The following is a 12,489-nucleotide window of genomic DNA, read 5'->3' as shown; positions in this document are numbered from 1 at the left end:
ACCAATGCATTCTTAAAATATAGCATTTTTAATCCTAATAGCTTATTATAGTCGATGGCAATTTCATTGTTTTGTTCAATTATAGCGCCAGCAAGAGGCACAATTCCACCAAATTGTTTATGTGTCCTTAGAGTGTGCCCATACATATGTGTGTCAAATTTGGTGAAAATCTCTTTTTTTTTTTTTTTTTTGGAGTTATAGACATATTTGTAGGTAGATGAAAAATGACTGACTGTTGACTTTGTTTGCATTTTTGTGCCACTTACTATCAAAATTTTGGCTATTGGCGTTTTGCCGGGACGCTATGTTTCCGAACTTCTTTCAGTGGTTTCGTGTCGATCAGAGTAACGGTTTCTAAGATATTGGCAAATGTTTTTTAAGTGCTAAAATGCAACTTAGCACAAACAATAAGGCAAAATCGGGCAAGTTTGGTATCCCTGGACTCGGCAAGGATTCAGGAGTCTAAAAAGGTCACTCTTGTGAAAATGTCAACCCCACCCAAAGTTATAAGCATTTGAATATTTGATTTTACCACTAAGTGGCGCTGTTTCGACTTCTCAGGCTCCTTCAGGGCATCGTGCTGATGACCCATACCAAGGTTCGTAACGATACGTTAATGCGTTCATAAAATATAGCATTTCACTACAAAATTCAACATGGCCGACGCCCAAAATGGCTGACATGGGAAAATTGGTCTCAATCTGTCAAACCCTTGCGGAGATATAAGCTCATTCATTTTTGCGTGCATTTTGGCGAATTCGTTAGTGTGGTATTCAAGAACGCTTGGACGAATCGACTTGAATTCCATAACTTTTTGCCAGCATGGTCTGTAGATCTGAGCCAATTTTGGTGAGAATCGGCCAAATCGTCTAGGACGAGTTCTACAAAGTAGGTTTTACGAACAATTGAAGATAGCGAAAAAAAGTAAACCTTGTGATTTTTGAATTTTGGACTTGATTCGACTCGGCTTGAGCTAAGGATTTTCATTTTGTGGCTTACGGTTCAAAAGTTAGCATTTCAAAATTGAATATTTGGACAAGTGGTGGCGCTAGAGAGTTTGAGTTAGAGACTCCAAACTTGGTGTGGTTACTATTGACAGTATCATCTATCAGTGTGCCAAATTTTACAACTTTCCCGCAATCGGTTCTATGGGCTGCCATTCATTTTCGGCGTAAGTAGAAGAAGAAAAAGAATAACGCCAACGGTTTCAATAGGTGCCTACGCACCTTTCGGTGCTTGGCCCCTAAATATAATCTCTTATTTTAAATTGTAATTATTTCACTGTAATTATTGTAAATATTTGTAGTTATTTTTGTTGTATTTGTATAATAAATGAACTTTTGTGAACAGAAGAAACTTTTTCAAAACCATTTAAAATTCTTACAGAACCCAAACCTCGACATGTCAGCTACCTAAGACAACACACTTTAAAAACAACTTTTTTTTATTTATATTAGAAATCATGGCCATCCCCATCCAATCTGACAGAGATGAAGCTTCCAGTGTATCAGACCCCTGTCGTTTGCACACAGCAAACTGACTTCAAATACAGAATACAACTATAAATTCAACCTTAATACTTTGGTGGAAGTACAATAGCTAAAGTGAAACAGCAGTGAATCCCTTATATTGAAAATTTGTGTAGTGCATGCAAATATAATACAAAAAAAAAAAACATGTTTTGGTTAAATCAACATTAAAACAATTAAATAAAACATCCCCAAAGAAAAAGGTGATCTTTCTGATTAAAGTCAATGACACATGATTTTAGACCGGCAAGTAAACTTAAAGAATGTGAGTTGTGTTGGATTTAGTGTCAAATGTTTCAGGTTGACAAGACCGAAAACCTTCATACTGGCATGATTACCAACACAGAGACATGAGTGGAGCAGATGGAACAACTTATCTGCCAATCATGGGGTCACATACTTTTGACCCATATTCTAATTTACCAGGATGAATTATCCATTGGTCCAAATGTAATTTTGTGCCTATGAGTGTTAATCTTTTCTAAACAGAAAACAAACAAATTATGGAAGAAGCATAAAAATAAGCATTATATACAAGCACAACAATTACATTCTGCTCAAGAAATAATACAAAGTTTCCACTGGATAAATGGGATTTCTGGGTCTCAAAAAGTGATGGAAATTTCTATTGTAGTAATACAATTTATGCTCAGTTTTATCAGGTAGATTCTCCCCATAACATCATTTTTTTCAAAATCAAATAAATGTAAATATCACAAAAATCCACTGGTGAGAATCTGTGAACCTTGAATCCTTCAGTAATTAGCATGTGAAACTTAAACTTGACATTGCTTGACAGCATCTTAAGGCATCGCACACTCCTAATGCAAAGGCAGTGAAATCGATGCCTTATTTTGGCCAGCTTCACATTTAGAGAATGCAGTCCCAAGATACATTGCAGTGGGAAAAATGCTCCAAGATGGCGAGTAAAATCTAAATTCTTTTTTCATTCAATACTGAAAATTATTGTACCAAATATAAATCATAAATGGGCTATTTTACCTCATGTTTGTTATATTTTATGTTCATCAAATTGTTTATTAGAAAACTATTGGTGTGCTGAAGAAAAGTTAAGGCACAAAGAAAGGCCACAGATTGTACATTGACATTCCATTTACAGATTTTCCCTTCCCTTACACAGCGACACATAAAACGTAAAAACTGTTTCGCTATCTCTAGCACATACTTGGCATTCAACTACTTAATTACAGCATATACAGCCAGGCACCAAATGAAACCATTGTCGTTTGATAGTCTTTTGTTAATCTCTGCTTTCTCTACATTCGTGATCAAATAAATGCATAACAATTTACCGTTATGAGAGCAGCAGGTTTCCTTCTCCAGACAGTTCATCCGATGCTATTACAAGTGTGTGTCTTCTTCATCAATTATGTCCTCTTTCAGCAGGTTGTCTATGGGGACGATCCAGCTGTCGTTGAACTCCCTGTTCATTGTCAGTTTTTTCTCTTGCATCTCCGGCTGTACCTCCATCACCTCCAGTGTGGGATTGTCATGATAACCGTTCTCCACTGTCTGGAGCTCTTCTGTCAGGTGTTGCTGCTGAGGGAAAGTACATATTGGGATGTTAAACCGGGTAACGCTTTGGAATTCAGAACATAACTTTGAACTTTGAATTGAATTATTCAGAACATTCATAATTTTTAGATAAATGTATTGAAAGTTGGACCCAAATCAAGCAATGTGAGTCTGATTCACCTTTGTGTTTGGAATTGAGCATTACCTGGTTCTTCCTGTACGATCTGCGATGATAAGTGCAGTAAGCTGCAAAGCAGCACAGAATGAGCACCAAAGCGCCACAGGAAGCCAAGATGGCGATCAGCGTGTCTGGTATCATGTCCTTGTTGACATCATCTTTCAGCAAAGTAGTATTGTCTGTAACTCCACTGACAGTTGCTAGAGGTTTGTAGTTTTCTGGCAGTATATTTTGGTCAGCTGTAAATAGAGAAGGAAGTGCATTACTATACATTTTCTGAACTTATATGTTATTAAAGATAACTGAACATAATATGGCAAGCATTGAATCCAGTGGTTCCTCCATATGAGGCTTTAATGTGTTTGGAATCCATAACATTTCCCTCACCATTTATTATTACTGTTGCAATTAATTGTTTGTCATAAATTTTCACAGTCACCGAGCAATTTCCTTTCATCTTCTGACCCAGCGTCTTACAGGCTTGACGCACGATGTTCTCCTGTGTGAACAAAATAAATATAAAAATGGTAGCACTTCTTGTTTTACTGCATGTTTTGATCATTTTTATGGAGAATCAGGATAGATTTTGTGAGGTCATTCACTTTTTGTACTGTTGTTCATCAAGAAATGTTTTTTGGTTCCATTTAATAGATTGTTCGGTATGGAAGCCTGTTTCTGCCACGGAATAAAAATAAAAAGGTAACTACAAGTCCGAATTGTGAGAAAAAAAAAAAGTATACAATGAGATTTTGGACTTTTTCTCAGAATTCTAAGTTTTGAATGCGCTTGCAGTTCTGAATTCACTCACTTTTTCTTTTTTTTCTTTTTTTTTGGAAAACTGCAAGATATAAACTTGCAAGAAAATAAGTCTGAATTATGAGGTAAGTCACAATTACCATTTTATATTTGTTATTGTGTGGCGGAAACAGGCTTCCTTAGTTTTGTGATTGATTTTACTATTATTTAACGATGTATTTAAATTTTCAGAGATTATAGAGATATTGACTTGAATTTTAGAATGTAAATGAGCTCTCTGTGACCAGGACTGGAGTTATTGTCAATGTTATAGTCATTTATGTGCTCACCTCAGTGTTGCTACTTAGATCAAAGGAATGCTGCAGAAGAGATAATCAACAGGATCATTTACAGTATCAGGATCAAGAAATATAACAGTATAAAAGGAAAAAACATGAATGTTATTATTTTACATTAAAGGATTTTCGGGGAGTGGAGGTGCTAGTTGTAATATATTCTTCACTTCGCTGGCCTGGCACGATCGAGGCAGTAGTTGTTTGTCCTTTTGTGGTCCCAAGACTTTGAGAAGCAGTAGATTTAGAGTCTGATGCTGCTGTACTTGGTAATGTAGCTGAAAAGTAACATGAAAAGGAGACACTTTTTAATAGTTCACACTAAATTTACACTCTGTCATCCTTTGCTCGCCCTTTTGTCATTCTGAACTTATTTGTGCTTCTGTGGAACACAGCAGAATATACTTTGAGAACTCAATGCTCTTTCCCATACAAGCAGCATGTAGTGAGTTGTCAAGTAAAAAAAATAACACAGAAATCACATGCGTACCCTATTTGTGTGAAATTAAATTGTTACTAACTGAAAGTACCCTTTCTCCACTGTAGCACTCAAATCTCAGTTGCATACAGTGTGTACACATTCATGTTGGATATCTGTCAGTGATGCCAAACTGCATTGGTTCTTTGTTTTGTATTGTGTTGTCACACTGAATATAAAAGTACAGCGTGAACATTCTTCAAAAGTGCTGCTTTTGTGTCCAGTGGAAGAAAGTAAGTCATATGAGTTTGGATTGGCATGAAGGTGAGTAAATAACTACAGAATTTTCTAATATTTCCATTAATAAATATTCAAGCATTGGTGTGTTGTGTTGTGCAGTCATAAAGATTGTACTAAAGTGATTCCTGCAACTTACGATTTTTGGTAACATCAGATGGGTTTGTCTGTGTAGACAAGAGTTGGATGGTGCCATCTGTAGAATTAGTGGCTGCAGATTTATTTAAGATAGTGGTAACTTGGTTGGGATTGGTTGGGATGACAGTTGCAGGTAAATTTTGAGGACTGTTGTAGGCTGTAGTGCCTGCGTTTGGTGTCTTGGGTTGAACTGTTGTGGTTTGGGTTGTGACAAGAACATTTTGTGAGGGATTGGCTGTGTTTTGCTTAGCCACTGTTGGAGATGGCCGAGTCGGTTCTGGTGAAGTGGCTTTAGTGGTCGTTGGAGCAGCTTGTGTAGTGGAATTTGGTGAGGAGGATATAGTGGCAGGTTTAGTGGGCTCCGATGAGGCGAGAGTAGTGGCGAGTTTAGTGGGCTCCGATGAGGCGAGTGTAGTGGCGAGTTTAGTGGGCTCCGATGAGGCGAGTGTAGTGGTGAGTTTAGTGGACTCCAATGATGCGAGTGTAGTGGCGAGTTTAGTGGACTCCGATGAGGCGAGTGTAGTGGTGAGTTTAGTGGACTCCAATGAGGCGAGTGTAGTGGCGAGTTTAGTGGACTCCAATGAGGCAGAAGAAGTGGTGGGTTTAGTGGAATCTGCTGTAGTGGACGTGGGTACAGTGGTTCCCTTTGAGGCTGTAGTTGAATCATCATTAGCATTGCACTGCATGCCTTGCAGGAGGGTGCCTAAGACAAACAAGCAAAACAGACAGTTAAGAAATAGTGTAAGAATATACTGTTTTTCAGACTCAAAATTTCAAAAAAAAAATGTATTGGCATTGATTTAATGGTAAGCCTGGGGTACAAGTAATTCAAACATATCTTGTATTTACTTTAATTGCATATATGGGAGCAGTTTTCTTTCTTCTCGAGGTATGTTGAATTTTGTCAAGCTGTGATTTGATCATTTTTGTCCTTATTTATGCACCTCATATTGCTATTATAATGTCTTGATGTCACATCATAGTGGGAGTTTATCTCTGTTTTTAGTGAGCTGGACAGGACACTCCATACAATAACTTAGGAAGTAACACACCTACTCTTATGGGCGGAACCACAGATGCCAAAACAATGGTGTCCAAATCTGCTTCATAGTCTCTTGAGGCTTAAAACAATAGCCTTTCCTTAATTTGAGGCTCTCAAGTTCATAATTATATATTTGGTAATCAACAGATTTCTAGCTACTGACCCAGTATTTATCAGAGTTACATATGCTTTAATATTATTTTACAAATTATATCCTGTGCAGAAAAAGAAAGACAAACCAAATGTAAGCTGATATTCCTTTTAAAACATCATCGGCTCGTTCTAGACACCATGGCGACTGTTTATATCAATCAGTCCAAGACTTTATGTAATAAGTGACTTAAACTCCTACATCTACACAATTAATTTCCACTGTTGGTGCTTTTTACCAAAACTGGCCACCCAGAATGAAGATCTTGTAAATCTTATCTCACTGGGATGTCAGAACAATCAGTAGTGGTTGTTGTAGAAGCAGGGTATTGTTGTTATCGGGATGGGGGGGGGGGAGGGTGGGGGTCTGTTTATCTTGGTTGGTGAGCCAATGTTGTCTTTCATTTAGCCCTCTGTCTAATCTTATCACAGCCTTGCGTTTCCAAAAATATGGCTGTTGCTAATCACTGCTCCAGACCTAAACTAAGGCTTTTCGCTATTGGACCTTGTTTCTAAGAAGCCAATTAAATAACATTAAACTGCACATTTATTTGAGTAAAGGAAAGTGTAAGATTGGTGTTTTGACTCTTATCGTCCTTCATCATCACCCTGTGGTTTCCATTAGTTCCATCGTTAGGACTGACCCTCGTTGACCCTGCTGTCAGTTGCGGTCTGTTTACTACCCACTGACAGGGCTGCTGGTCGTAACACTATCAATGTAGAGACTGTGTGGAGAAAACCCAGACATTTCACCTGCGTAGATACATCGTACTCATGGGTAACCCCTCACAGAGGCATATGATACGCTCTTATATCTGTCCTACACACTCCCACACTCTCACTTAGATTCTGGAGGTACTGTTTCAGTAATAATCATCTTAAAGACTGGTATCAGATCAAATGATCAATAGGTGATCCTGTATCCTGAAATTTATTTGTTTTTTTCATGAATTGTGTGAATTGTTGCCAGAACGTTGGTTGGAAGTCTTGTTTGTAATAATTAAGATTTTTAAATGTGTTAAAAGAAATCTGTAACGCTCACCAAGGCTGACAACTGTAATATTGTGAAAGATTATTACAGTTTAAAATACAGTTTTCTATTTTAATATATTTTGGAAAGCTGAATTTTCAGCACGTCACATGATCCTTCAGAAATCATTGTAAAATGCTGATTTGGTGCTCTGTTATTAATAATAGTTCTTACTATTATCGATGATTACGTTTTTGTTGCTTAATATTTTTGTGGAAACCGTGAGACATTTTTTGGCTGCTGAAACTGAAATTTTGATGAAATTAAAATTTTAAATTATATTTTGAAATAAATTAAATATTATTACAATGTAACAATTTGTTACAATTTTAATAAATAGAAAACTGTTATTTTGTAAACTGTAATAATATTTCACAATAATGCTCCTTTTGCTGTACTTTTTGAGCAAATAAATGCAGCCTTGGTGAAAATAAGAGACTTCTTTCAAATACATAATTATTCCATACTTTTGACTGGTAGTGAAAATGCCGATGTTAACTCCAACAAGTTTGTATTGACTCAGTTTATCTAGCGTTGTCTAAAAGTAAAAATCTTTCATTTAAAGGGGCAGTTTTGTTGCCAGGAGTGTTATGCTTTAAGGGCATTAATAAAGATGTAAATTGTTCCTTAATTGCAGTTTGGGGATTAATAAAGTTGTATTACATTGTATGGTACTAATTTCTTTGAATAGGACGTGCACACCCTCCCCAGCTGTGTGCGGGACCTCTTTGGGCCCCTAGCTTGTCCCCTCTCACCATGATAGTGTCCTATTCAGGGGTAACTCGGCCCAACGGGAGGGGGGCAGGGAAGATGGGATTGGGGGCTCCTTTATGGAGCTGAGTCACAACTAACCCCCTCTATTGAGGTGAGGAGAGAGACTGTGAATATAAAAATGTGCACAATGAATGGAAGACGGACAGAAGAAAGGAAGGAGGAGTCTGAGAGGGCTAGACAGAGGTCGAACAAGGTCAGCGGGCATATGTGCCTGACTCGAACGCATTCCTCATGACACACATTATCAGATGCCATTGTGGCGTACCAATAGAACTGTATCAAGTTTTTTGAGGACTAAATACTCAGAGTGTGAAGTATCGAAGCTGAAGTGCTACATTTTTTTCATTTAAGGATAAAGAGTTTTTGAATTATTGCAAGCACTCTGTATTTATGAGCTGCATTTGAGCTCATCTACTGGAGAATGTTTTTTGTTTTTTTTTGGCTAAGAAAGACTAGCTGCTAATGGTGCAAAGTATCCGTACAAAAGTGAAGGATTCATGGATAGTGAGGGGAGGCCGGGTTAGAGGTTGGATTAGAGAAGGGAGTTGAAGATCGTGGCAGTGCCAGTTGCAGACGTTATACATAATAAGCAGATCAGAAAAGGAGGGGAGAATGACGGAGGGGCCATCTTTGCAATCTCAAGATACGGAGGCCAGTCTCTCCCGCTTGTTCCCTTACACATGCTCTCACGTTAAGCAGGGAAGTACATTGCTTCGAGGTGCCACATGAAGACTAAAAGAAATCAGAATTGGAGTTTTGTGGCTTTTAGTCCACGAATAGTTCCTAATGGTTTGAGGCCATGATGCTAGTTGGGTAAAATATACTCAAATAAATTCTGTTCTTTCGAGTTTTCTATTCATCAAAGTATGCTGAAAAAAGAACAGAAATTCTAAGTATGCTGGAAAAAAAGGTTGATTTCCACAAAACATATTAAGTGGCAAAACCTGTTTTCAACACTGATAATGTTTAAGAACCATTATTAATAATTGAGCACCAAATCAGCATATTAGAATGATTTATGTAGAATCATGTGACACTGAAGACTGGAATAATGAAGCTGAAAACTCAGCTTTGTTATCACAGGTATAAATGTAATTGCAAAATACATTAAAATAAAAATCAGTTGTTTTAAATTGTAATAATATTTGACAATATTATTCCTTTTTTCAGTATTGTTGATCAAATAAATGCAGCCTTAGTGAGCATGAGAGAAAAATATAACTGATCCCAAACTTTTGAGCTTGAGGTTTGTGAGGTTTGTTTCCAGATTAAACAAAAATACCTTTTGATTTTTTTAAATGTCACCATCTATTAAAATATTTAAAAGTATGTATGTCACAATACACCATCTATTTAAATTTTATTCAACTATTTATTTTTTATTAATATTATTGTGGCATAAAATTACTCATACAGTGATTTAGGAATTTTTGGATCACCAACTTCTAGTTCATAGCTGTAATGCAAACTAAACTGGCTATATGAAATGAGACAAGCCCTTTGCTATACCCCACCCAAACCTCCTGTGCAAAAAGGAAACTCCTCACCAAAGGAGATAAAACCATGCATATCAAGACTTTTCTTGGGGTCTTTAAAACACTACGCCCCCTCGGGTTTCTCATCTACTCTTGCGTCATATAAATCAGTGTTTCATTCCTTGAATATTCTCTTTTATCAGGAAAAATGTCATTATTTGGCTGAGAGATGTAGTAAGACAGAGAGAGCAAGAGGAATGAAGCAGAGGAGAGAGGAAATAAGTGCCACACCTTCCCTGGGAACAGGGATGTTGACAGAATACTTTCCTATCCATTGTTCTGCACTTTCCCAAGCCTTGTGTAAGATAGCTCTGTCAGGCCGCATCCAAACCAGAGTATTGCCAAAGGATTAATTTATTTTGTCTGATTTAAATGTTGAGGCTTTTTTGACAGTAGAGGATGGAGGAAACAACACAAGGAAGCCCTCAAAACTCAGGTTTATCAGCGCAGGGAGTCTTTAGAAATACTCTGACGTAAACAACATGGCCTAAATTTGATCAGTGCTTTAGTTCAGAAAAGCTGAGATAACAACATCCTATTTTTTTGCACTACAAGAAAGCAATTTCAAACAATTAATCAGACCTTTTAGAAAAGGCTGACTGAGACAGAGTAGAGTCAAAAGTGCTTATGGTGCTTTTCACAAGGTTGGCTAAACAAAACATGAGCGCTTTTCTAATGACTGTCAGGCTGATGTCTGGACAGGCAGGTGCACCGAACTGATAATTAAAGAATAACAGTCCTCCCTCACATCCCTTTTGAGTCTGAGACGCACTTCTTCTGTAATTGTGTCACTGTGTGTAATTTCAGCAAAGCAGCTCACAGAAATGTTGAGCGGCACAGATGCTGCACTTCCCAGAGCTCTTTGCAGGAGTTTCTACACGTACACATGCGGTCAGGTGCTTTTACATTAATAGCCATCATTGTCAGCAAAATGGGAGTCGTTTTATGATAGCCATCTTTTAGCTAGAAACATAATGCTGAACAGATTAGTAGCTGGTGTGAATTCAAATATGAATTTATATGAGAATGTAATTCAAAATTTTAAACAGATTATGGGAATGTTACTTTTGAATGTTCCCAAACAAGTAACATTTAAAATAATAATAATAATAGATGTCGAACTAAAACTTTTCTGAAATAAAACGTTCCATGAACAATAACACACGTAATATATTAACATTACTGGAAGATTGTTTGTCCCCAAAGTTCTGAAAAGGGTTCTTGTTATCTGGGAAGTGTTTGACATTTGATGTTGTTTGAAAAACACTAAGCCTTTATAAACATTAAACAGATGTTTTCCCGAACACAACTCAATTTCTGATACAATTTTATGCATTTTTATTGACCATTAATAAATGTACTAAACAACCGCCGCTTGAATTAAATGTTAAAGTAGGACCTAGGCTATTCCTGCTAGAGAAACTAGTTACACCTAAGAGTTTCAATCATTATTGTCGGGAATTATGTGAGAACGCTGAAAGAATTTAAATATTTAAACAAGTTCTGAAATCACAAACATTTTATATTCAAAGGAGGTGTTTGAATTATTAACCTGAGCAAAGTTATATATCGCGTTAGATTGACGCCACTAATTATTAATTATGAGAAATGTTGACGTTTAATAAACATCTAAGCAGCATGCTAACGCATATAACGGTAAACTCACCTAATACAATGAGTGTCCACGAGATTCCCATTTTCAGTCCTTCAGTTTGATGCTCGCTGCTCGATCAGTGACTTCAGGAAAAGTTTTGCATGAAAATGTGGAGACGCCGATCGGTTCCGCTTATCGTCTTGAGTTTGTATCTGAACTTTTGTTTTTTTGCAGCTGGGATTGTTTTAATCTTAAAGCCAAGAGGAGTGCTTTTGTTTGAGCTGTTGCTTCTCTGAGCCTCTACCCCACCCTGAGGGTTCCGGGGATTTGGGGGGCAAAGTTTTGCTGGGTTTCCTTGGCTGCGCGGATTGTGATTGTATTGAATGCGCGGAGTCGTCTGGAGTGACGTGCTGTGCGCGGATCTCAGGGCAGGTCTGATGCAGCAGCTCACGCAGGGGGGACTCAATAGAGAGGGGTGGCCAGACATCCATTAATGCTATTGTCTATGTCTAACATCATGCCTGTCACTGTATTAATTCTTAAAATCAACATCCTGAGCTTTCCTGTGTTTCTTAATATTTAATGGTGTGCCCAATATATATTATTAGTATTATTATTAATAACAATAACAATGTTTATAGTATAATTATGTTCATAATACTTATTATTACAAAATAAATAATACCATTATTATTATTATTATAGTAAAATAATAATATAACACATTGTATAAATTGTATATTTTATTAATAACATAATTGTATTAATTATTAATTTTATTAATAATAATTATATAATAATTGTATGAATGTAATATAATAATATAAGAGTTAATAATATAATAAAATATTTTTGTTCATGGGCTAGATCCATGAAGACCCATGAATAATATTGTCTACTTTAGTTATGTCTGAATGATACATGTCACTGTTTTAAGTCCTGATGTATTATTAAATCAACATCCTGTTTCATTAAATCAATATTTCTGTATTTCTAAATATTTAATGGTCTTACTAACATATAATAATAATAATAATAATAATAATAATTATTATTATTATATAACTAAATAAAATGATCAACAATTGTTTTAATTAAAATGAGTAAAAATTGAAAATCTAAATTGTATATTGCATATTACGTATATATCTCTATTATAATATTACTAATAATATATATA

At 36.4% G+C, this 12,489-nt stretch overlaps 2 protein-coding genes across 3 annotated transcripts in view; one reads left to right on the top strand and one right to left on the bottom strand.

Moving 5' to 3' along the window:
- LOC306861534 (muskelin) overlaps positions 1–3,775 on the top strand; it is a 29,975-nt gene extending 26,200 nt beyond the window's left edge. Inside the window, exon 19 of the mRNA XM_079403849.1 lies at positions 2,934–3,775. Coding sequence (XP_079259975.1) covers positions 2,934–2,968 — 35 coding nt within the window. The 3' untranslated portion in view covers positions 2,969–3,775. The remainder of the gene's footprint in view (positions 1–2,933) is intronic.
- On the bottom strand, positions 1,427–11,745 carry LOC306861535 (uncharacterized protein). 2 transcript variants are annotated; one of them, XM_079403851.1, is made up of 7 exons: positions 11,382–11,745; positions 5,186–5,887; positions 4,452–4,609; positions 4,329–4,358; positions 3,631–3,742; positions 3,271–3,482; positions 1,427–3,089 (listed from the first exon to the last, which is right to left on the bottom strand). In XM_079403851.1, exons 1-7 carry the CDS (start codon positions 11,410–11,412, stop codon positions 2,892–2,894), a joined length of 1,443 nt encoding a protein of 480 aa, XP_079259977.1. In that variant the 5' UTR covers positions 11,413–11,745; the 3' UTR covers positions 1,427–2,891. The 2 variants fall into 2 exon arrangements, with proteins under 2 accessions (XP_079259977.1, XP_079259978.1); XM_079403852.1 differs by having other exon boundaries at positions 1,427–3,086; positions 11,382–11,709.
- Between the last annotated feature and the right edge of the window lie 744 nt (positions 11,746–12,489).

Source organism: Barbus barbus (assembly GCF_936440315.1).
Source record: "Barbus barbus genome assembly, chromosome: 42".
Lineage (NCBI taxonomy): Eukaryota > Metazoa > Chordata > Actinopteri > Cypriniformes > Cyprinidae > Barbus > Barbus barbus.
This window is presented reverse-complemented; position numbering and strand designations above follow the sequence as displayed.